At 38.4% G+C, this 25,303-nt stretch overlaps 1 protein-coding gene across 1 annotated transcript; it reads left to right on the forward strand.

Annotated features, from left to right (window-relative positions):
* Positions 1–397: 397 nt before the first annotated feature.
* Positions 398–16,356, forward strand: HNRNPR (heterogeneous nuclear ribonucleoprotein R). The gene is made up of 10 exons (XM_008931394.3): positions 398–565; positions 2,861–2,979; positions 3,392–3,499; positions 4,173–4,286; positions 8,233–8,409; positions 10,500–10,635; positions 11,668–11,873; positions 12,547–12,696; positions 14,759–14,880; positions 15,068–16,356. Exons 1-10 carry the CDS (start codon positions 409–411, stop codon positions 15,678–15,680), a joined length of 1,902 nt encoding a protein of 633 aa, XP_008929642.1. The 5' UTR covers positions 398–408; the 3' UTR covers positions 15,681–16,356.
* The last annotated feature ends 8,947 nt before the right edge of the window (positions 16,357–25,303 follow it).

Below are 25,303 nucleotides of genomic sequence, written 5' to 3' on the forward strand. Positions count from 1 at the left end.
CATTTTAAACAATTGTTTTAAAAGTAGAGGAATGGGAAATGGAATAGCACTAGCTCTTCTGAGTCTTTGCTGAAGGTTGTTATTACCATGTCCCCGTACATTCTAGCTGCTATGGTAACCAGTTAACGACAATCAGCAGATGAAGTTTAGACATCGTTATGTACATGAAGTACATTTTTAAAAAGTTATGTAAGTTCTTCCATGTACATTTTCCACAATATTAAGGGTTGTACTTTCTTTTGAAACTTAGATCAGCTGCATCCAAAAAGTATTAAATAAAACTTTTGATACAGGTGATTTGCAGCATGTATACAAATTAGTTTAGATAAATCATGCATTGTCCTACAAACTAGTTATTTCTGGCTTATTGTAATATAGCTCCTGAATTTTTTCCAGCAGCATAATAAAATGGCTAATCAGGTGAATGGTAATGCGGTACAGTTAAAAGAAGAGGAAGAACCAATGGATACTTCCAGTGTAACTCACACAGAACACTACAAGACACTGATAGAGGCAGGCCTCCCACAGAAGGTGGCAGAGAGACTTGATGAAATATTTCAGACAGGTATAATATGCATTTCTTGTTTCTGATTGGTTATGAAAGTGAGGGCATACCATTTTCAAATTTTTATAGATTAAGGTTTAAAAATTCATTGTTTTTGATCTGTGTAGCTCTGAATGTTTTGCTACTTTGACTTCCCTAAAGGCAAATTGGGTTTGACATTGACTAATTACTTGACAGATCTTTAGAGCTGTATGTGATATCTTAGTTGCTTTAGGGCACAGAGCACTAGTTTCTTAGACGTTTTCAAATGAAGATGTATGTTTGCACATACTAAACTGTACATTTTTTTTCTTCAATCTGAATCATCATTTTGCTTTTACTTATCTACTGTCAACTGCTCACAGTGGTTCTAAAACACTCAAAGGCTCGATAGGTGACTTAGTGAGGGAAGCAACTAGCTTGTCTTGCCTGGGACTACATTTGAATTGAGTCTGCCTGTGGATTTTTTGTTCTCTCTAGTTCTGAGTGGACAGTTTAATCCATGTTGGTTATTACACTGAAATGTTCAGCTTGACACTAACTGCTTTTTAACAAAGTTGAGGACTAAGCTATCTAGCAAGTCGAGTAATACCTTGCTGGTAGCAAATGGTCTCTGCAACTTCTAGAGAGGTTTCTTTCTATACAGAGGTTTTTCTATTTTGTTTTTATAACCACCCTATTATTTTGTCCTATAACAGAGGTTTTCTTTTCCTCTTTAGAGTGTGTTCTGTGAACAGATTTACAAGAAGCAGTAGAACTGCTCTACGTGCTTATCTTGAATGCCTTGGTGGCAAGATGTCAGTTTTTGTTGAAAAGAGTTAAAATTCCACTGATTAAATGAAGGCAGTTCAAAACCAATACCTTATCAATCCTCAGTGTGATACTCTGGCTCACGTGGGTGATGTCTTTTGGAAGTCATTCACAGTGAGCTTTCGTCAAGCCTTTACCAGCTTTTATTGGCTTTAGAGATGCACTTTCCAACTGTGGGTCACAATGAGGTGCACTTGATGGTCTGAGAGAAGGTGTAAATGCCTGGGCAAAGGAACTTGTGGGGCTCTAACATGTGTTGCAGTTAGGTTGTGTGGTGAGGAGTTCTTAAGGAATTTAGAAGCTTTTTAGCCCAGAACCTGACTAGCAAGTATAATTCCACTGCATGAGTAACCTGAAAATATTTATTCACACTTCTTTAATGGCATGGAAGATGTTTGTATTGTGCAGAGGTTTGTCAGTGAAGCAAACTACTTTTGACACACAAGCCAAATTTGGGATTGAATTTAGGGATTTTTAATCTGTTTAGGACTTCTATGGAAGATACAGGTGCCTTCCAATATGCAGGATCACTTCTGAAATGTAGTCCTTGGGCTTGGCACTACTGTGCACTTTTGAAATCAAGTGGCAGTGAAATAATCTATGTATTTGGGAGATCAAGCTGTTGCAAAGTGTGTGGAGTTCTTGGTATCTGTCCTAAATTTGGATGTATCATTTAAAAAGTACAAATCTTAAAATCTGTTTCTCACACTCCACAGCTTATGCAAGTGCATTACAAAAGGAAAAAAATAACCTGTAAAGACCCTTAAAAAGAAAAACATGCTTCAGAACTGGTCCAATGTTTCTTGGGGGAGTCTGTACCTGTAAAATTAACATTAGCCTTTTTGGGTACATAGCAGGGCTCAAAATAATACCTTTTTGAATTCTGGCTCTTGGAACTGCATAGAGCAACAAAATGAGTTAAAAAACCCCCCAAACACTACATGGAGTCCACTGATTCCTGCTTTTTTGATGTTGGAGGAAAGACTGAACAAACCGTTTTGCTTCCTAATATTTTGTGGAGTACAGCTTCCTAAGTATTTGATCATCAGTTAGGTAGCTCCCTTTTCCCATACAGTAGGATACCTGTAATGTTGACGGTTCAGCTTATTCTAGAACAGCTCAGTTCGAGAGAAGGACGTGTGGAATTTAAAATGAAAGATAAATAAACAAAATTCAAATTATTAGAAGTGAGCCAAAGTTCATTGTTTCAGACCCTGGTATGTAATACTGCTTTATGCAGCAGATTGCATTCCTGAATGTTAGAAAACTGTTTAACACGGGGTATAATCTTGCACATCAGCTAGTGCTTAGGTATATACATTTTAATTTAACTTTTTTTCATTGTTGTACTCATGTTCTTTCATATACTTTTGTAGGAATATGTAATTAAATGTATAACTCTGTTGCTATGGAATGTAACTTTTTGACTTTAAAAGCAAACTGCATAGATCTTAGTTTGTATGAAATTCAATAGAAATCTGTAACTTCTTTATCTTTAACTTTTAGGGTTGGTAGCTTATGTCGATCTTGATGAAAGAGCAATTGATGCTCTTAGGGAATTTAATGAAGAAGGAGCCCTCTCTGTATTACAGCAGTTTAAAGAAAGTGACCTGTCGCATGTACAGGTAAGGTGAGAGCTCCAGGAGTGTGAGCACATTCGTATAAATAGTGTTCTGGCACTACTGGCAGGAGAGTTGTAATTTAGAAATTCATTGATGTTGCTGTATTCTTATGTTGCAAACCCAAATCCCAAGTGTGTTTAAAAAGTGCCTTAAATGTGTAGGTATTTGAGCACAAAGCAAAAGCTCGCAGATAATAAAAATGAGTGTGCAATTGAGAAAATGGGTTAAAATGAAGACTTTTTCAATCTGACAAGTTTATTCAATTAATTGTTGGATTTTCCTAAAGGATTCTTTTGACATTTGATTTATTGCATTGACTTGAAATAGTGACCTCATGGTATGGAGTATAAGACTCACTGGATTCCCAGGGCTTGTCATACACACTATTGAATTGTTTTGTAAATTGTATCTACAGAACAAAAGTGCATTTTTATGTGGAGTTATGAAGACCTACAGGCAAAGAGAGAAACAAGGCAGCAAAGTACAGGAATCAACGAAGGGACCAGATGAAGCAAAGATTAAGGTAACAGAAGATACTAGTTCTGTACTGCCTGATAAATATTATCTGTACATAGACTGGAGAAATTTTGGATGTACTCAGAAAGCATCGATACCACCTGGATAAGTATATTGACACTTGACTTTGAAGAAATGTATGTATGATAGAGATTCTAGAGAGAGTGCTTGTTGGAAGTGCAGGTCTTTCTGATCACACAATTGCCAAAATATCGATATCTACTTAAGAATTGTTTTACTTGTCCTTTTATATGAAAGCTTTTACACACATGCAGTACATTGAGACTGGCTGACCATTTCAACAAGAACAAGGTATTAGTGTATTAGGAAAGTCTTCTGTTTTGCTGTGACCTGAGTACAGAGTGGGCGACAAGAATTACCTGGTGTTCTGGAGTTCTTGGGTTGCTACATATAAAATGGGAAATAAGGGAAAAGACAAACAAATTCTTTCCAGTGACCTCGTAGTATAAAACAAATGTTGTCGTTTATGATTTTTTTTTTTTTAAACCCACAAAATAACAGGTGTTTTTGTAGGTTCTGTCTCCATATATACCTTGTTATCAAGTGTGGCAAGGAGCAGATAAAGGCTTAACTTCGAATGCATTTTTTATTCTGTATATTTTAACCCACAGCCCTCTCCTCTGGAACTAGTCTGACTTTTTTTTTTTTTTTTTTTTCAGGCTTTGCTAGAGAGGACTGGTTACACTTTGGATGTAACTACAGGACAGAGGAAATATGGAGGCCCTCCTCCAGATACTGTATATTCTGGTGTTCAGCCTGGCATTGGAACAGAGGTTGGTATACACAGACTAATCTGATGGTTGTTTTGTATGTTTGTGCAAACTTATAAATAGGAAATAATTGAAAATAAACTGTATTACAAGTTTAATATATTGTAGAGGAAAGCATTCTTCTATGTGTCTAAATCAGTCTTTCTTACTTCTCAGTATTCTGCAAAAGACAGGAAAACAGGTTAAAGTGGGGAGAAGCAGGTGGAATATATTATGAAAGGCTGTGTAAAATTTCTTAAAATGTGAAATAGATCATTAAGTTGTTAGACTTCATGGTTCATCCTAATGCTTGTGGTCCATGGGTCAGTAAACGTGACTTAGAGGTATCTGACTTTATTTACAAGAAATTGAATTTAAGCAATGCTAGCTTGCTTTTATGCAGTGTGCTAAAAATGGAAGACTCGGGTATTGTATAAAGATACTCAAATGAAAGTTTTGAAGAGGACAACTGAGATTAATAATAATTATAGATTTGTTGATTTGCTTTTGTTTCAATCTATATGAAAACATCCTTGAGGATTGCATGGGTGGATAGTGAAACTACCACACTAAAAAGAGGCTATGTAGATTGGGTGTTTTGGTTGTTTGTTTTTCTTTTTCTTCATTTCTGCATTTAGAAGGTGACTTAGAGGTTGTTTATGAACTTAGTGGTGTTGCCAGAGTGCCTATGTGCTGTATAAAGTGTCATTTAATTGCACCAGGGCTCCCTGACGCAAGGAAGCATCTCTTTACCGGGAGGTTGGTCAGACACTGAACAGACTGAGAGCTGGGCAGTGCCCCAGGCCTGTCAGGGCTTAGGGGCACTGCCCATTGGGACAGTGCCCTTCATAACGCACTTTAGCTTTTAGGCAGCCCTCAAGTGGTCAGGCATTGGACTGGCTGATTGCTGTAGGTCCCTTCCAACCCTTTTATTTGTGACTGAAAGTCCTTAACTACTGCTCTGAAGTATCTTGTCCTGTGATGGTTTGGCTCTTTAGGAAGTTGCAGGAAAACCATAAAGTTGGCTGTACTTTTATACTATGAAGAGTATGTTTTAATACTTCTAAGTTTCCTGAAGCTAGAGCAAGTAATTTGTGGAAACTCCTAGAAGAACAAAAGTGCTTCTGCCATGAATCAGCATTAGAAGCTGTAGTGAACCCCAGCCAACTAGTTATAGAAATGAGACCTCTACTAAATGAATGTATTGCTGCCATTTTGTGGGATTTAAAGGTTACTTACTGACCTAGACATGCGGTTTGTTTTGACAGGCTGAGATGCTGAATACCTTGCTGAAACTGGTGAAATTTATGAAGCTTATTAAATATAAATTTATTAAACTTATTAAATTGCTGAAATTGTATGAAATTTAGGCTTTAGCTCTTGCTGTTGAGCTCTGAGGCACAGTAATCAACTTAAACAGGATGCTGGGATCTGGTGGTAGGCAGAGCATGTTTGCACACAAGTGATGAGATCATTATGGGCGCTTTTTTTCCCCTCCACAATGAGGTGGGTGGGGTTTTGTTTTTTGGTCATGGGTTTTTTTCCTTTTTTTTCCCTTTTGAGAACCACTTCTCTTTTGTTTTCAGCACTTCTGGTTATATAGAAGTGTATACGCTTCTTTTCTAATGTTAGAGATAAAAAAATAAAAAAAAAAGTATCACTTTGGATTGTGACAGTGCATTCTTGGGGTCTGAAACTTATTTAAATAACACTGAAGCTCTCGTAGCTTGTGCCAGCTCAGATATGTTGATGCCAGAGCTGTCACTGATGTCAGTAATGGCAAACTTTTGATTTTTGAGTATACCCAAATACTATTACTGATTTGAAGAAGCATACTAGGTAGACTTCTCCCCCCAAAGTGCATCAGGTCTTTCTACTGTTAATATTTGTACACCAACTAATTTGTCTTTTTAAAATATAAAGTTGAATTTCGTTACATGTTAATTGTAGCTTCAGTTCTCAAGATGTAGTTGAGCATTGTGCAGTAAAGCTGCACTGATTATTGCTAAATAATCTTCTGAGTGTTCGGCATGTTGAACGTTAACAGACTGGCATAGTGAACACTTGGCTGAAAGGATTAGGTGGGTGAAGCAGTCCCATATATTTTTTTCAAGTAGGTGAGCTTCAGGAGCAGCTGGACCTTTTTGGAATGTTTTGGAAGAGTCTATAATCAAGACAAAGTTACAGCTGTGCAGAAGCTTTTGAAGAAGAAAATAATGGCAATAGGATTTGATAGTAATATTGAGTGTTCGTTTTACTGAAGGACTTGATGCTTCACTGTAAAGCATTTTGCTTATAGTGAGATCACATGATGTTGATACTTGGAGACCTGTTTGGGGTGTTTATCAATGAGACTGCAAACAGTTACTTGGGTATTTCCTTCTCTCCTTACACTGACTTTGTCATTTGCATCTGCAAACAAAAAGTGCTTATCCTGAGGGACTTTTGCCATGCTTCATTTTGCTTAAACACTTGCCTATTTCTCTAGCAGTTGGTTTTGTAGTTTATGCTAAACACTTTGAATACTCTCAATCACAGTGTTGTGTGTGTTTTGGAGATTCTTCTGTAAACCACCAGATTAGATTTAAGAAAACAGTCCACCTCTTGAATGTCTTTCAATGAACAGATTAGTTTTGCATCCTTTGAGATGCTGAAGCTCTTGTGGTTATTGTCAAGAAGATACTTAGAAGCATCACAGTAAGGATGATTTCTAAAGGGAATATTCATGTTCCCAGAAGAAAAAGTACCTTAGTGGTGGTATGAAATAATTTGATTGAGTCCTTGAACTGAAAGATAGTAGCTGATTTCTATAACTTCTCAAGCTCTGCTTAGGTCTTCATGCTCTGTGCTAATTGTAGTTTATCATTGTTGTAGTTTAATCCCAACTGGCAACCAAGCACCGTACAGCTGCTTGCTCACTTTCCCTCACCCTGTGGGAATATCTGTATAACATAAAGAAACATCTAAAGGTTCTGTCTTTCCTTTGGAGGAAAATTTGTGTTCCCTGTTTTTCAAATCAAAGTCATGTTCTCCTCATGGGCTTGTTGCATTGGTGCTTACATGGACATGCTGAGTGTCTTTAATTCTGAAATTCTGCTATACCTTTAGTGCCAGATATGCCTCGCTGAGTAGGAAAAGGTTGACTCATGCCATTTTTTGTGGGTTTGTTTGTTTGTTTGTTTGTTTGTTTTTTTAACTACAAAAAATATTCAAAGTTAAAATAAATAAAATTTGATCTTAATGGGTGTTTGGAATGTTTTCCTTGTATTAGCAAGTCAGAGGTTTTGAGAATTCAGAGGAGAGCGGCAGTCATTAGACATCCTGGGGGGCTGTTTCTAGAGAGACCTCAGCTGAAGAGATTAAACTCCTTAACAAAACTTAACCCATTATTGTAAGGAAAAAAATCTCAAGAATTCCAGATTTTCTCAAACAAATATTAAACATTCAATTGGTGGAAGCTGAAACAAATACAGACAAGAAACAAGATTACAATATATATTCAAAGTGGATAATGTGCATTAGGCAATTAAAGGGATTTTTGTAGATTTATTTTTCTGTCTCTAACTTTGTAAGGAAGATTAAGTTAGAGTGATTTGAAAATACTGCAAGAGCAAGGAAGTGCTTGGCCTGCTTTAACATAGGATGCTCAGCTAGATAGTCTGTAAGGTCTTAGTTTTCAACTGCCAAAATTAAAACCAAGTAAGAACCGTTTACCTCTTCAGTAGTGGAAACTCATAACCTCTTCAATATAAATAACAAAATGCTGTTTTCTGTATGTAAAACTTTGTACAAGCAAGGGGAGGGTGAGAAGACTTGGGACATACAATAACATTGGCCACTGTGACGACTGTGGTGTTTCTGCTGTGCTGGTTTATGCTGCACTGTTCTTACTTTCCCAGGAACTTTCAAGTATTAAAAATAAGTTTGATTTCTGAAAACGCTTTATTTCAAGTGTTCTCTTCCTTTTTAGGTTTTTGTTGGTAAGATTCCCCGAGACCTTTATGAAGATGAATTGGTACCACTCTTTGAGAAAGCTGGTCCAATTTGGGATCTGCGCCTCATGATGGATCCTCTTTCTGGTCAAAACAGAGGCTATGCTTTCATTACTTTTTGTAGTAAAGATGCAGCACAGGAAGCAGTCAAACTGGTGAGTAACTTACTTTCAAACAGGACAAGACAAAGTAAACAACAAACATATTGGTAGCCTCTTAGGTAACGAAGTCTTTGAAGTGTTTCCTTAAAGCATCCATTGACGAACTCAATTTTACTCTCTTAAAAATTGCCTCCTGATTTTATTTAGTATATACAGATATTTAGGACTGTTACTGCTGTAGCCTGCTGCAGCCTGCCAGAACACTTGGGTGATTATGGCAAGAGCGTACTTGATTCCAGCTGGAAAATATATTCTTTAAGATTCACGGTGTTTAAGATTCATCACCCTTTACTGTAACGAGCTAATTGGACCTGCCTTGTTTAGCTGTTGCTGCCATAAAGGAGGTCTCTGACTTTGTTCCTTTGGTGGTTCCCAGTGGCCTTTTGTTCTCTCCTGTGGCAGTCGTGCAGTCTGCTCAGTGTTTGGAAGTCTGGCTGGCCTGCAGCTGTGCAGCTTGGGAAAGGACACGGAGCAATCCCGAGGGAGTTAAAGGGAGAGACAGCAGTCTGGCTGGGGCCTTGCCTCTGCCTGGGAGAAGGAAGTAGAACTAGGCAGATCAATGTGCATCTCCCAAGGTTTTGGATATGGCTGTGGAGTATTGTGTGTACTTTGAACCAAAACAAGTGAAATGCTTAATTTCGTTTGCCTTAGCAGAATTCAGCTGATCCTGCATGAAGAAGAGAGGTAAAATCTAAATACCTTAGTTAAGCTGGTGGGAGCAGGGAAAACTTAAAGCAATTCTGTTGTGCTGTAAGGACTTCAGGAGTCATTGCTTTAAATGTGGCAGCATTTGTTCCTTCAGATATTTGAATGTATTTAGAAATAGTTGCAGTTGTTATGTTACAGACTAGGGATCGCTTGTCCCTGCTTAGGCTGGTTTTTTTCTTTCTAGAACCTACTCGGATGTTTCCTGAAGGAGATGCACAAAATACGTTTCTGCAAGTAATTGCTTCTGGGTTTCAGTGTTTGAAATCAGTGGATATGAGTTACTGTCATTTATGAAGGAAAAATTGTTTTGAAACTTTTTTCTTCTTTTGACCGAGTTGAAGGTGCTCACAGTGGTTGCTTTAAATATTCACTGATGGAGGGAGATGAAAGGGGAGACACTAAAGTGATGGGAGTTGTAGCAAGCGATGTGCCAGTGTTAACATTTGTTTTAGTTCCTCTGGAATATGAAGAAGGTTCCTGAAGGTATTTATATCAGCTATAGGGCTTCGTCTCAACTAGGACTAGAATGGCTGAAAACCTGCTTTTATAGAATTGGATGAGATTTTCAGAAGTGAGCTGATGATCAGACATCCATCCTCTTCTGCTCTGTTTGAAAATTCTACCTAAAACAAAGATGATGTCTATCTAGAATTTAAAAAAGAAAAGATTGAACTCTTGTACCTTGAAAGACCTATTGGGAGTCTTGGTATTCAGGGTAATCCAGCTGTGGATTACAAGCTTGAAGCAGTGGGCTAAGTTTTTTTTTAATGGGAAGTTTTGAAACTTGATGGTAAAGTTTTTTAATCCTAACATGTACAAGGTCAAAAAATACCTACTGTTGGGGTTAGGGAGGGAAACAAGGTAACATGCTGATTTAGACTTTTGATTATCTCTGCAAACATGCTCACAGTGTTCAAAGCTATCCAAGGAAAGAGGAAGAACTCACAGTATCTGTAATGCCGTGTATTTGCTTATTGGTAACAGCAGCAATGACAGTGACTCCCAGCACAGGAAGTAGTCACCAGTTATATAGAAAGATCTTTCAAGTCTGAGATAAACAGTAGGTGAATGAATTTACCCCATGCAATTTGTATATGTTATGTGTTTCTCTGTGCATCTTTCTTTGTACAGTTGTTTTTTGTAGCTTTCCATTCAGCAGAACTTCTGAAGTTCTGAAAATCCTAAACTTGGCACTGTTCTTCCAAGCAAATGCTGACACAAAAACAGCTCTTCTAGTAATTTTCCTGCAATGCCGATTCAACATGCTATGTATAAAAGTAGCAGATGATGAAGAAAATACCTGATTTTATGATTTGGGGATATTTTCATGCCTAGTATTGTGGATAAAGCAAATTAATGGCTTTTTCTTTTTTCAGTGTGACAACTATGAAATCCGTCCTGGAAAGCACCTTGGGGTATGCATCTCTGTGGCAAACAACAGGTTATTTGTTGGGTCAATTCCAAAGAACAAGACTAAGGAAAACATACTGGAAGAGTTTGGTAAAGTCACAGGTAAGACTTAATGACTTTTCCATGTGTTCTCAGAATACCATTCAGTCTCTCCATTTTGTCGGTCTAGGTCTTTGACAGATGTGTTCAGGTATCATTTAAACTCTTTCCAAATTGGATTCCAAGTTTGGTTTTGTTAGAAATGTTGTGTATGAAATATATCTTATGGTGGAATGTAAAAGGAATTGTGTTTCTTTAACTGATGGTTAAGTGAATGATGCTGTAAGTTTACAATTTGAGATGGAAATGGCACAAATGAACTCAGATTCAAGACCTTCATTTTTTCTGTTACCTGTTCTTCAGCAGCTTCCTGTTACTGGATCTACAGGAGGTTCTGCTGTCAACACTGAGAAGTTTTTTGGGGAACCTGAAAGAAATGCGTTGCTGAGCAGTGATGGGGAGGAGGGAATACTGAATCGGTTTAGAGGGACTATGACAGCCTAACTTTGTCCCAGTTTTTCAGCATTGTTCCCCAGTATGTGCAGCAAGTAGGAAGAAATCAGCTCATCACTGGAAGGGTGCTTCTGCTTTAGATAAGAGATTGAGTCATTTGTTCTTGCTCCAATAGGAGAGTTTTAACCTCCTGCTTCTTTTTTAGGATTGCAATTTATTAGTACTTCAGGGAAGTGGTGAAAACAGAAGGTGAATATTCATTTACTTCTTTCTCCTCTTTGGAGAGATGTGGAAGAAATTCCTTCCAGGTCCCCCAGGAGGCAGGGGAGAGGCCATGTGTGGCAGTGCTGGCTGCTTTTCAAAGATGTAAAAATGGTAAAACAAAGTACAGAAAACTTACACTGTGTGAACTGCTTAGGTTGATGTTTTGCAGGACCTAATTGTGAGGTTTGTTCTGGAGAACTTCACCTGCTAGGTGACCTGTTTCTGGGTAAATTGGATGGATTTCTTATTCATTTTGCTTTTCTCGTGTTTTCAGGTGTTAAAATCAAATTAATTACGAAACACAAAAGAAGGCATTTTTGGGTAGACTAGACTTTTCTCTTTCCTTTCAAAGCTCAATACTAAAGACCTGTTTTTCAGAGGGTTTGGTGGATGTAATCTTGTATCATCAACCTGATGATAAAAAGAAGAATCGAGGATTCTGCTTCTTGGAATATGAGGATCACAAGTCAGCAGCACAAGCTCGCCGACGCCTGATGAGTGGGAAAGTAAAAGTCTGGGGAAATGTTGTGACAGTGGAATGGGCTGATCCAGTAGAGGAACCTGATCCAGAAGTCATGGCAAAGGTCAGTAAAGACTCCACTGGATGCTCTGGTGTTTTGGGAGGATTATTTCTTTATGCCACAGTGATGAAGATTTGTTCCAGATGAGCAATGTGAGATTTGAGGCACAAAAAGTAATGAGGGCATTTTCACAGTAAGCTGAGCAAATGGCACAACCTGAGCACTGTTGCTGAGTTGCCATGGGAAGACATTTAGAACATGCTGTTAACATCTAAACTAGTAGTGTACAGGGTTATCCTGCTGGATTGACACATCAAACTGTGCATTATCTGCTCTGGCTTTAACAAATGCCAGGTGGGTATTGCATAAAACTGTTTTTCAGAATGACAAGAAGGTGAAGTTGAGTGTGGGAAATTACGTGCTTCTTATCCTAGTGTTTTGGAGTAACTCTTTACTGTCCTTGAGGTCTATTACTAAAATTTTACTGGGAGTTGTAGCATCCCAGAAGCAGAAAATCAAAGTGGGATATTCTTCTGGTCATGGAAGGAATAGTGGAAGGAGAAAAGTTGTAGAAACTTCATTCAGGTAACTACAAGGCACTTTTTAAAAAGAGTTACAGAGTTAATACTCAAATTTCTTAATGCAACAAGGAAGGGAATAATATCTTGCTAGTTGGTAGTTTCCTTTGAGGTTTGACTTTTAAAGATTACAGCTTTTATTCTCATTTTTTCACCAGGTAAAAGTTTTATTCGTAAGAAACTTGGCCACTACTGTGACAGAAGAAATTCTTGAGAAATCTTTTTCCGAATTTGGAAAGCTGGAAAGAGTAAAGAAGTTGAAGGATTATGCTTTTGTTCATTTTGAGGACAGAGGTGCAGCAGTGAAGGTGGGTTGATAATTCTTTCCTAGCTGAGTTGATGTGAGCAGTTTCTTTTGTACAAGTGGTTTTTAAGAAATTTCTTTACAGTAATTACCTCAATAAGACAAACTGTAGAGCCCAGTTAATAAAGTTCCCATTGTGAGAATTTTAACGCTAATAATTTTGTTCCTGTGATTTCAGTAGCTAGGAGGATGTGAAACTTGAAAGGACAAAACTGTAGCAAGTTAACAAGTAGACTGGAAAAGAGGTGTAGAGCAATGCAGGAGAGTCTAGAGAAGAGGAAAATAAAAAGATCAACCTAGACAATTTTTCTGAGGAAACACTGGCAGAAGGTATCAGTTGTCTCTCGAAGACCTCTATTTAAAGGCTGTGTGTAGCTTTGGAGTGACACAAGTATCAAATAAAAATTGCAAGGTAATGAAAAAATGCCTTATGAAGTGGAGGAGAATGGTGCTGGCAACTCCCATAATGCATTACCTCTTTTTAACTCTACATGTACCTGAGACAGTTTCTTAATGACTTATTAAATACCGAAGGTCATTACTGTAAGCTTCAAGGTTCTCTTCCTTTGTGTTCACAAGCTGTTGAGAAGGTTATTTGTATCTGGTGTTTGTACTTCAGTGTACTGAATTCAATAGAAATTACTCCATCTGGTTTTTAAATCCATGGTTTATGGGGGGAAGAAGGAGGGGAGGAAGTGCACCTGGGAGTTGTGAAGCAGGTATATTGTATGTGACATATGTGGCTACATGGACAGTTCAAAGGCTCTGTACTTGACCTTGTTAATAATTTTTATAACCATTTAATTGCTTACAGTTTTCCTACCCATGAGATTAGGTTTTAGAGTTTGGCTTTAGGATGAATGTCACTTGTATTTAACAAGGTTGAGGTTGGCTTGAATAGGTTTAGACCATGTCCAAGTGAGGACAAGAAATTGTTGACAGAAGGGGTAAGTCAGTAGCACCTCTGGACATGGTTTTTTGTAGTGTGTCTATAAACACTCTCCAACCCCTTCCCACTACACATTCCTGCTAAATACTCCATTAGATTTCAGCAACCAGAAACTTGTAGCAGATGAGAAAAGACAGATCAAATACATCGCTAATGCTCATCTGCTCTGAGACAAGCTGAAAACTACCACACCTGCCCTATGTGACTGCGTCATGGCCACTAAAATTGGTTTATGAATTTTATGAGATATTTTTGTGTGTACTGGTGTGGTTTGTTTTTTAATGAGATGTTAAGATATTCATGTGTGGAATGCATGAAATTGGCTCATTGGTTCCACTGTCTACTGATTTTCACCTTCTTGGAAATAAATTGCCATAATTTCTAATGTTTTTGAGGCACGTAGCTGTAAAGACCTATAAAGTCTTCATTAATGCAAATATGAATACCCAAAAACATTCAATGCAAAGCAGATAATTCCAGGTGAAGAATTGGAGGGTGTAGTCCTAATTGTACTTTGTCTCTATGTATTAAGTTCTCTTTGCGGGTGCATTTGATAGTTAAAAATTGCACATTAATATTCTGGAGGATTTGTGGCTTGCTTGATGAGATCCCAAGTTTCAGTAATTTTTTTTTCCCCCGCCTCAGGTGTGTGTCCTCTCAGAAATACTTGATTTTTCTCAGAGGCACTTCACTCACATTCAGCTAGCTGGGAATCCCAAATGCAGCAATCCTTTCTCTTGCATGCATGTGCTCTAACAGGCTTTCAAGTACAGTGAATGCCTCAGTGTGAATAGTGAGAACCTGTGTATTTTGAGGTTTTTAGGGGATATAGGAACATATGTAATGGTGTTACGTCTGACCTTTTTAAAATTATGTTTAATATGTTTTAATCCCATTTTTTTACCTTATGATATGAAGAGAGAGCATTTTTAAAAAATGCTGCTTCACTGTAATTGAGACATAAGAGTGATGTGTAGCATTCTGTTTGTGCAGCACAGAAGCAAAGCACATGGCAACAGCTCAACTTGGAGAAGCCCAGCCCTCTGGTTTCAGTAAGTTTTAGTTTCATTTTGAATGGAAACAAATTTTTAGTTATTTCTCTTCTATTTTTGTACAGGCTATGAATGAAATGAATGGGAAAGAAATAGAAGGGGAAGAAATTGAAATAGTGTTAGCAAAGCCACCGGATAAGAAAAGGAAAGAACGTCAGGCTGCCAGACAGGCCTCCCGGAGCACTGCGTGAGTGTCACCCTGGCACTGTGGTAACACTGCAGAGTGAAGTTCTGCTATAAAACATGGGCTGGTTTAGAGTGATTTGACTTAATTTTTCTCTGTGTTGTGTCTTATTAATCAAAAAGGGCAAATGTATACTTTATTTTGGGAGGCTTTTGGGGATAAATAACTATGTGTTTCTTTTTCTTACTAGGTACGAAGACTATTATTACTACCCTCCGCCTCGCATGCCACCTCCTATTAGAGGCAGAGGCCGTGGAGGGAGAGGTGGATATGGCTATCCCCCAGATTACTATGGCTATGAAGATTATTACGATGATTACTATGGTTATGACTATCATGACTACCGTGGTGGCTATGAAGATCCCTATTACGGCTATGATGATGGCTATGCTATAAGAGGAAGAGGAGGAGGAGGAAGGGGTGGGAGAGGTGCCCCTCCACCACCTAGGGGGCGGGGAGCACCACCACCAAGAGGTAGAGCTGGCTACTCACAGAGGGGGGCACCCATGGGACCGCCGAGAGGAGCCAGGGGGGGGAGAGGGGGTCCCGCACAGCAGCAGAGAGGACGCGGTGCTCGTGGAGCCAGGGGCAACCGTGGGGGCAACGTAGGAGGCAAGAGAAAGGCAGACGGGTACAACCAGCCCGATTCCAAGCGCCGTCAGACCAACAACCAGCAGAACTGGGGCTCCCAACCCATCGCTCAGCAGCCGCTCCAGCAAGGTGGTGACTATGCCGGTAACTATGGTTACAATAATGACAACCAGGAATTTTATCAGGATACTTATGGGCAACAGTGGAAGTAGACAAGTGAGGAGGGATTGAGAATATTGGAAACATAGAATTGGCTATAGCTCTACATCCTTCAAAACAAAATTGGCTAAATGTTTCATCCTTAAGTAGCGATTGGCTGCCATTTGTATTGGGCTGAAGAATCACTCTATTGTGTATATACTCGAGTCTCTTAGTTTTCTTTTTTCATAAACGCACTTGGACATTACTGGGCTTGCAGAATTCCTGAACTCCATATGGGATTTCAGTGCTTTTATCATTTTAGGCTTCATTTTAGCAGTTTAAAAGCAGGAATGGCACACTGTTCAATCATGATTTTGCAGAACCTCTGGTTTTGGACAGTTTCTTTTTTTTTTTTTTTTTTTTTTTTGGATTTGGGATAGACTACATAGGAGTATGCTGTACATAAAAGTAAAAGCTAGTGCTTTGTCTTAGTAGTTTTAAGAAATTACAACAAATTAAGTTTTCTTGTATTGAAAATAACATGATTGTATGTTTTGCATTCCTAGAAGTAGGTTAACTGTGTTTTTAAATTGTTATAACTTCACACCTTTTTGAAAATCTGCCCTACAAAATTTGTTTGGCTTAAAACGTCAAAGCCGTGGCAATTTGTTCCTTGATGTGATTGTATTTCCAATTTCTTGTTCATGTAAGATTTCAATAAAACTCAAAAATCTATTCAAAACATTACCTATTTCAAATTCAATTGTGTCCTAAAACATTATTTCATTGGTAATTCTTGTGAAAAACATTGTTTTCAAAGTATAACTGCCTATGTGAGTGATCAAATTCACGCAAAATTTCCTGTGCTTTCCAACATGTAGCACTGTGGACATCAGACTGAAAACTAGGAGAAAATGCAGACAGCCCAAAAGACACTCTTTGTTTAATTGCTGTTCAATAATTTACCAGCATCTAATTTTAAAACTTTTTTTTCCTTTTTGAAAGTGTTGAATTGTATCTAAGCATTCACAGAGATCTAATTTAAATCTAGTCTTCTAATGTAACGTGGAGAAGGAAGCAGAGCCTACAATGGTGTTAATTTTGTTCCTTTGATTATGTCCTGTGGAGGCTGTTCTGGTAGGATCCAGCCTTACTGTATTATTCAGCGTACAAACACACAGGGAAATGATTTTGATCTCAAGCATCTTAGTCTAATTTAAAATAATCTTTGACTAGGAATGAGAATTACAACTTGGGTGCTATGGCACAGTAAACTAGCTTCTTGCTATGGATAACACAAAAATACTCTTCAGATTCTACTTATTTCTGTCTTGACATTTTAATTTGATGTTCTGCCATGATGAACAATTTGCCTTAGAATTCTCCTGCCTTCTAATAAAGGCTGTTTAAAAAAAAAAGTATATTTTGGGGGCATTGCTAGCTACATTATATTGTGTTGCTTTGACCCTTGTCTTGGACACTCCCAGATGTCAATTTTAACTGGCAAGTCATGACATTACTCTTGTGTTGCATCTGAGCCATTCTGTACCCCAATGAAGAACATTTGCTTCTCAAGAAAAGAGAGAAACAAACGGATTTGTACTTTCTCTAAAGAAAACTATTGCTGGACCTCTAAATATCCAAATCCAATACATTGCTCGTACTTGATTTACAGCATTCCAAACACAGACTATTGAGGAAGTTAAACTTCAGTGGTCATACTCCTCCCTTTGTCTTCTGTTCCTGTCTGGTGTCTCAAGTGTGTTAGGTCAGAGTGTACTCAGTAAGATGAGCCTCCCCACACCGCTGTGGATCTGGAATGGGATTGCAGGGTTTGAGTTCTGACCTGAATCAAAGATGTCTATCTGCCTCTCAAAAAAGGGTTTGCCCCTGTGTCAGGCTCTTCCAGTTAATAGAATTGGTCATAAAGAACTCAAAAGTACTTTTAAAAAATCAGTATTTAGTATGTTGTTGGGGTTTTTTCATTTGTTTGTTTTTTGAGGGCCAAATCCTGTCCTCTCTGTTCCCTACCTGAGCAGTGAACTCAGAGTGCTATTGCCTGGACTTCAGGCATTAGCTTGTTATAAGGATCTGGCTTATAATTTTGTTTTAACACAGAGTTTTGCTGCCCTATCAGTATGACTTTCTGGTAGTTAAACAGCTGTTGTGGTGTGCTGATTAGAACCTTGTAGTCCCAATAAGTACTGGCTTTTCAGCATTCATTTTAAAGGGAATCTAGTACAAGGGAGCTTAATTGGAATCACGTTTAAATCACTCTCCAACCTGGAAGAAGGGTAGTGTTCCTGTACTGCACATGTTAGTCTAGGAGAGGTGAGATGCCCGTACATGGTGTGGGGGGAGTGGGGAGGAAGCAACACACTTCAGTTTTAGTGCTTACAAAACAGCTGAAAAACAAAAATGTAAAATTGTCTTCCTTGAGAACTGTAAAGCTGCATCTTGTATTTACTTCTTGTATAATGGCCCAGCTCACCATTTATACTAATAGTTTTGTTAAATATGAGTAGCGAGCTATACATTTTATAGTTGAAAATTATAAGAATTAAGGTCAGTAAAAGTTTATATTTAGAAGATTCACCAAATTCTTTGATTTTCACGGTTTATGGCTACTCATATTCACCATTTAAATTTGCAGCAGTACTTTAACGAATCATTAAAGATAATGTGTGCTACAGCTAACTCAAGTAGTGGTGTGTGCTGAAGTTGAAGAACTTAATGAAATTATTGAAAAAAATTACGGAGCAAAGATACTGTAGCACAGTGGAAAACTACTATGCCTGACTCCAGGGAAGAATTTCTCAGCACAATTTTGATATACAGTAAAAAAAAAAAAAAAAAAAAAATTAAATTTGCTCTTGTGCATCTGTTGTGATTGTTTCTTCAGTATATCTTAACAAAAATCCTTTATAATATGTTGAAAATGGATTTCAACCTGCACACCAATATTCGGCTTTTATGAGTGTCCTGCTGGCATTGGAGGAGGAACCATGAAATGGGATTTTAATAATCATTTGATCACTCATTTATAGCAGTTGTTTAAATGTCTGTATTGATAAGGTGTTTGACTTAAGAAGTAGGTTATCAGATTCCTAGCAGTTCCAAAACTTGAGCAAAGTATTTTTATAGCTATTGTGTTATTATAGACTTAATTTCACTTTATTAACAAAATCAGTTTACTAAATTCAACTTATGATTTTACTAATTAAAGGTTTAATTTTTTTTTTAGCAATTGTTTATTTTCAGGTCTCAGCTTCTGTAGTGTGATTATTAAAGAATGACAACTGCATTGCTTAAAACTTTCCAAAATAAACTCAAAGTAGAAGATCACCGCATGATTTTGGTGACTCTGTATAAAAACCTGACCACTTTTTGCCCCCTCTATATTTGGACATGAAGCCCATTTCTGTATTTTGAACTACACAGAAAAAAAAATACAGAGGGCACTCTTATTATAAGGCTAGCAGGGAAGTAAGTTTGAGGTATTGAGCAAAAAGTCTTAAACCTCTCAGACATGTAGACCCTCCTGTAGATGTATGTAATTTTCAGCAAGTCTTGTTATCCAGAATACTGGTGGCCCATCCATAGAACAGTAAGGACCTGTCCTATAAGTCTGTCATCAGCAATCTTTGATCATGCATGACTTGAGGTGGAGTGTGTGTGATTAAAGATTACTTGTACAATGGAGGTTGTTCAGTGGAATTGTGACATTCACGTGAACAACGTGAGTAGCTCAGAGCCTTATAGATATACCCAGTTGTGTTCTGAGTTTTTTCTAAAAAAAACAACAAAAAGAAATTAGAGCTTCTGTTAACTTAGAATTTGAATGAAGCTGTTGTAGTCTGTTTGCTTAAATTGTCTTTTGAAACCCAGAGGGGTTATGTTTAGCGTATATTAACTGATAAAATGGGGGGGGTGGGGGGGGGAAATTGTTTGTGTTAAAGGGAAACCTTACGCTTTTGGTCTCATTGAAACAAAATAGTCAAGGTGGATCTGTGATACTTGGTTATTGATCACGAACTTCTGAAATTTTAGAACAGGAGAATATCTCCGAAGACATGTTTTAACAACTTAGAGGTTACCAGAAGCTCTGAAAGACAGTTCAGAATATATTGCATCACATTTTCTGATGTCCAGAAATCTGCAAGTGTCAATTTTGTATTTTAACTCCTTCCTTTTACCTGACTATCAGGGAAGCGTGATTGAGGCTGACCTGACATGTCATGATGTCGACTTGCTAGGTGGGGTTCGCAGGGGACATTAACCTTGGAGTTATCGGTAAGACAACTTTCTTTCTCATTTCTTCAGTAAGATGAAAGGGCTGGGGTGGGAGGGGGGAGGAGATGAGCTCCACTCATGAGACTTGAGCACTGGAATAGATTTCAAAATCTACCATTACCGTGGAGAGATTCCAAGTGTTTAAGGTAAAGGCTAAGTTTAAATTTGTCCATGTTCAAGAGAGGCATGGCATAGGTTCTTCCAATTGAAATTAATTTGAAAATAAAGATGACTTGCACTTCAGAAGAAAGCTGGATGGTATTTTAGGGATGCTGGAAGCATAAAACAATTTGAACATTTAAATTTTTCTTCTGTAATTAAATCCAGGTTTGGGTCGGATTTTTTTTTATCCCAACTATGCAAAAGCAAAGAATTTGCAGCACACTTCTTCAAAGCCTAAGAATTCTGTTAAGAAATGTGTCCAGGTAGATCTCTGGAAAATAATAAAATTTTGTCTTGGAAATAACAACAGAACATTTTGAATAATTTGAATCATTTGTGTATTGAATGTGATAATGCTTAGAAGGCACTAATTGAGAGAAAATTGCTTTTGAACGAAGGGACAGTTGTAGTTGATTCCACTAAAAAATCCCACTGGATTTTAGTAATCATCTTTGCTTTTGGGGAGGGCATGATATGTTGATTCTAGACAAACAAGTAGCAAAAGCTGAAGAAAGATTTGCAAATCAAACTTAAAATACTTGGACATGTTGAATCCTTCATGGCACCTGCTCATCTTGTGCCTTTCCTCAGCCAGCAGACTTTTCTTTTCCTGATTGTACATTCATGCAGTACTTGGAAAGGAGCAGAGGAATCGGAAAAGCTTACTAGGCTAGAGGAGCATTCCAGGGTCAGTCACGGTTTATCGTGGGACTGAATAGCATGCCAGTTCTGACACCAGCTGCAGAAGAAATGTACCTGGTGAGTACAGGTATTTTGTAAGGATTTTTCCGATATGAAGTATTTGTTTAATTCCAGATAAACTTTGCTCAGGCTACCACAATCACACAGGGTCGTCAACGCATCTTCACTTGAAAGATCTTAAACACAAAAAAGAGGATTTCTTTTAATTCTGGATTCTCCAATCTGCCATGGAGCTACTGATAGTGAGTGTAGTTGCACATGCTCAGGTGGCCTGTCTCTGGAAAAGGAAGCAGATGGCAAAGTCGTTACAGGAGAAAAAAGCCCTCTGAGGTTGGCTTTTTCACATGTGGAATTTGGAGATAAATGGAGTGGGCCATGCTCCTTTCATAAAACAAACATTCTTCGCTTATCGGTGAAGTTTATGAATTTAAAACACAATATATTTTTATCTGATTATAAGCTGCCAAAGTACATTACATGAAAAAAAAAAAAAAGAAAAAATGAAAAGCACACCAAACTAGTCCTACCCTCCTTGCTTCAGGCACAGTTTCGCTTTTTTCCTTCCTTAGCACCAGTGAATGTGCAGTCTTCTCATTGGATTTTCCTGTTGAACTTTCTGCAGACCTTGTGGAAGTGTAGAATACACAGTTTTTTCTCTCTCTGTGTTTAAGCCTGTGAGAGGTGGTTGTATTTCCATTTTAATTCAAGGAATGAGCGTCCATTGCATCAGCACCTGTTCACCTGACAGTATTCTTTCTGCCATACCTTCAGGCATTTCAAATTTGGTGTGCAGAAGGTTCATTCACAACTGGGATTTCAGAGGGGATGTGGTATAAGCATTAATTTCATGATAGGAAAGGAAATCTAATTCTGGAGAGCATTCAGCTGTTTTAGCAATGGAAGCTCCTTTGTGTTCTGAAGTTCCCTGCTGTGCTGCTTTAACTGCTTCAGAGAAAGAGAAGTGAAATGCTGCACAGGCTAAAAGTCCTGTGGTTAAAAGTAGTTCAAGTGCCTAATGGAAGATGGTATCGTAACAGATGTACTCAGGAGACTGAATGCATGTTGTACAGGCAGGAATTTGACTTGTCTAATACTCTTTTTTTGCACAGTTCCTGGATGCAGACTGCTTTCTGAAAGAATTCTTTGAAGCATGTTCTACAGTGCCATTACTATAAGTAATCAGATTTTAAAATTCAGTATATTGAACCAGTGGGACAGAGAATTAGTGTAACTTTTTGCTGGTAGTATCTATAGAACAAACACCGAAAAGGATAAGAACACCTCGTTTTAAGTTGAAGTCTGTTTTATCAAAATCAGAGATCTTTAACTCATCCCTGTGTTTTTTCAGTCAAACCCAATTGCAGTTACAGATTTTTCTCTCCATTGTTCTGAGGGACCTTTTTCCTCCTTTTTGTTCTGCTCAGCACTAGCAGTAGCAATGCTGAGATCACAGGAGAAGAATTCTTCCTGCTCTCGGTATCATGCATCCAGGAGGTTGTAGGTGCTTGGAAGAACCATTGCAGAGAGCTTTATTGTCATGCAAATCTTTGCTGAATGACTTCTGCTCAGTTACAGAACCAGTGTGCAATTTATCTGCAAGAATTTAATACACAGTTATATTAAAATGGTACTGATCTTAGCATCCAGACCATCTCAGTTGATACAATTCTCCTAGAGAGTCTGGCTGAGGTCAGACATTGAGCATGCAGTGTTCTGCTTCAGACATGGGAAGAAGTTACAAGCAGCTGAAGACAATCTCAGCAGCTTCACAAAATAGGTTGGTATTGCTGTTAATTCAATTATCAGTCATTGATGCCTCTACTTACTGAGGTAAACCTAGAGCATAAATTATTCTTCCTGTAAGACAGCAGGTCAAGCCTGTTAGTTAATACTTCATTTATCACTTGATTTTCCCCTTGAACACCCAGCAGTAGTAGCTGTTCTTAGGGTATGGAATATTCATTCCCATCTTCCCCGTGTTTCTTGTTTTCTTCGTTTTTGCTGGCTGTTACTGTGCAGTCAGTTGCTTCCAGTTGGAGGAGTAGGAACAAATATGTTCTGCTTATTTTTTCTCTTGCAGGTGTTGGAAAGAGGTAGAAAAGCATATAGCTGAGCAAGTCCCAGCCTGCAGCCCAGAAGCAGCAGCAGCTGTGAGGGATCCTGCATCTAGTTAGAAGAAAAAGTTCCTCTTGCTGCCTCCTCTTCTGATAAAGTTCATATTGAAGAGCTTGAGCTCATCTGGCACTTCTCACCAGTCTTTGTTGTAGAGTTGTGCTGTGAGCTTGCTCCAAGTGGGAAGTGCCTTGGAAACTGATACTGAGAGGCTCCTAAGGCAGATTTCTTTTTTTTCAGTGTGAAGCAGACTCTTCCTGTTGGTATCTTTAGGCAGGTTCTAGATACTGTGCATCAAATACAAATAGTGTGGTGAGATGTCTGTGAGCCAGGCTAAGCCTCCCAGCCAGCTGCACGCATCTTCCAGAACTCAACTGAGTTGTCTGATGCAAGTGCTCCGTGTCAGTGGATCATTTGTACAGGAGGGGCTTTAACATCTTTGGAGTACACTAATCCATAGCTAAACGTATGGGTTAACTTTTGCAACAAGATTGGTTTTTCCTTTGAAAATACAAGAAGTTTTTTGACAAAGTAAGAGAGCTTTTGGCTACAGCCAGGTAATATTGCATAGACACTTCAGCTCTGATGTCTTTAAAGGGCTGTGTGTGTTCTGACTGATATTCCGTCTGTGGTGAATTGCAGTGAATTAAAATAGTCTCAAGTTTTTTTGAAACTAGTTTTTATCCTGCTGCACTTGCCCACAACTTACTTACCTATTGCTCTGTTGTGATTGGTGTGTTGAGGAGAAGAAAGCTGTGCACTGAGTATCTTGCACCCAGACATGGTGGCTTGTTCCCTGGCTGTGAGTTATGTTCTGTCTGCATGATAGAGGATGAGTTCTTGTCTGCCAGCTTTTGAAAGGTTACTGAGCTTCCATCAGGAACACTTTTGAAATAGAGCAGTGACTTGGTGTGTTGGGGTGTACAGACACACATACCAAGGAGCTACCTAAAAAAGTTAGGTTAGACTAACTGGGGGAATCTCCAGACAGGCAAGAGGCAAATTTAGCCTTATTTATAGAGTCACTTAAATAATTTACATTCTTGTGTATAGAAATTCCTTCCTTAAAGCACTGGGTAACCAGTTACTTAAGTTTGTTGGTGGAGCAGTAACAATGGCATCTTAAAACTATTTTGTTAGAAAAAATTTATATGGGTAGGCAAAAGGCTTTTTCTCCTCCAAATAAGCTTTATTTTAAGTACTTCCATAAAAAGCTAAAGGCATATAACCCAGTTTAGTTAATCTGCACAGTTTCTATGCAATAATCTTTCCATTCATATGATGAGTACCCAAAACTGGCTACTTGGAGTTTTAGTGCCTTCAGAAAGAGGGCTGTGTGAAACAAAATTCTTGCAACTTATAAAAACAGATCTTCCTTGGGGTGAGAGAAGAGAGCAGACCATTGGGAAGAATCAGACCCTGAATTTTATCAGTACCTGATAGTATATAAAAGTCTGTTTCTAGTCAAACCCTTTTTCAGGGCTTTTCCAGTTTAAAAATGTAGTTGTTTGCTAGTTGAAACTTCCTTGTCTCATTTGAAACAACTTATGAAGTTGGGTCAGATCTCTTAAGTTATAGTTGATGCCCTCAGACCTGGAACGGTCATGGATTATTTTTCCACTTAGTTAAATTAACATTTAGTGCTTAAAGTTTTCAAAAAAACCCAAACGCAAGCAAACAACGCTACAACAAACCCAAGGCCCTAAAGAAGGAAAGCCAGCATGACCATGCCCACAGCACCCTGCAGACTGGGCATCTTTTCCTTCTGCACCTTGGAAGGGCAGAGGGATTGCAGTAGTGGTCCTGCAGGTAGGTGGTAGCTGGGCAGGTTTGGGGAGCACCCCACTAATGCGCCAGTTCAGGAACAGCTGAATCATTTTTTATTAAATGTGAGTTACTGGCAAGGATAGCTCTAATCCAGCATGAGGTTTGGGGACTCTTGCCAAAGTTTGCTGTGTGCTGCTCCAGGAAGAAGAAAAGAACTGAATTCTTTTTGCTTTCCATTTTTGCTGGGTGTGGCCACTTTTCAGGTATTTGATAAATCTGTTTGTGCTGCAGTCAGCGCTCTCTTACCACCTGGGAAGTGTCCTTCATGGAAGGTCAGAGTTGGAGGGGCTGTCGTGAGGTGTTCATTGAACTCTGCTGGGAGTCCAGAGATCTTGTACAGTGCTAAAAATTAAGCCAGGAGAATGAAAAACGCACTGGCATTCCTGAGGATTGCGAGTCATGTTCAAGAGGGTCGAAAACTAGGGAGAGTGTGTCACAAGGACCCTTTGATAGCCAGATAGCTGACCAGTAAGCTCATAATAAAGCATGGTCATACTTACCGTGTCATGTTTACTCCCAGAAGTTGAGCAACCAACTCTCTTGTTTCCAAACAGTTCTAGATTCAACTTAAAAGTTTTGATGGACACAACTTTAAAGA

The sequence above is a fragment of the Manacus vitellinus genome, unplaced genomic scaffold, assembly GCF_001715985.3.
Source record: "Manacus vitellinus isolate BGI_N305 unplaced genomic scaffold, ASM171598v3 scaffold_75_pilon, whole genome shotgun sequence".
NCBI classification, from domain to species: Eukaryota; Metazoa; Chordata; class Aves; order Passeriformes; family Pipridae; genus Manacus; species Manacus vitellinus.

What these genes read in the sequence shown, in the direction of transcription:
- HNRNPR (XM_008931394.3), top strand. Translation starts at nt 409, where the DNA reads ATGGCTAATCAGGTGAATGGTAATGCGGTACAGTTAAAAGAAGAGGAA. An exon ending in ATCCAGAAGTCATGGCAAAG is followed by an intron (nt 11,874 to 12,546) that starts GTCAGTAAAGAC and finishes TTTTTTCACCAG; the next exon opens with GTAAAAGTTTTATTCGTAAG. An exon ending in ACAGAGGTGCAGCAGTGAAG is followed by an intron (nt 12,697 to 14,758) that starts GTGGGTTGATAA and finishes ATTTTTGTACAG; the next exon opens with GCTATGAATGAAATGAATGG.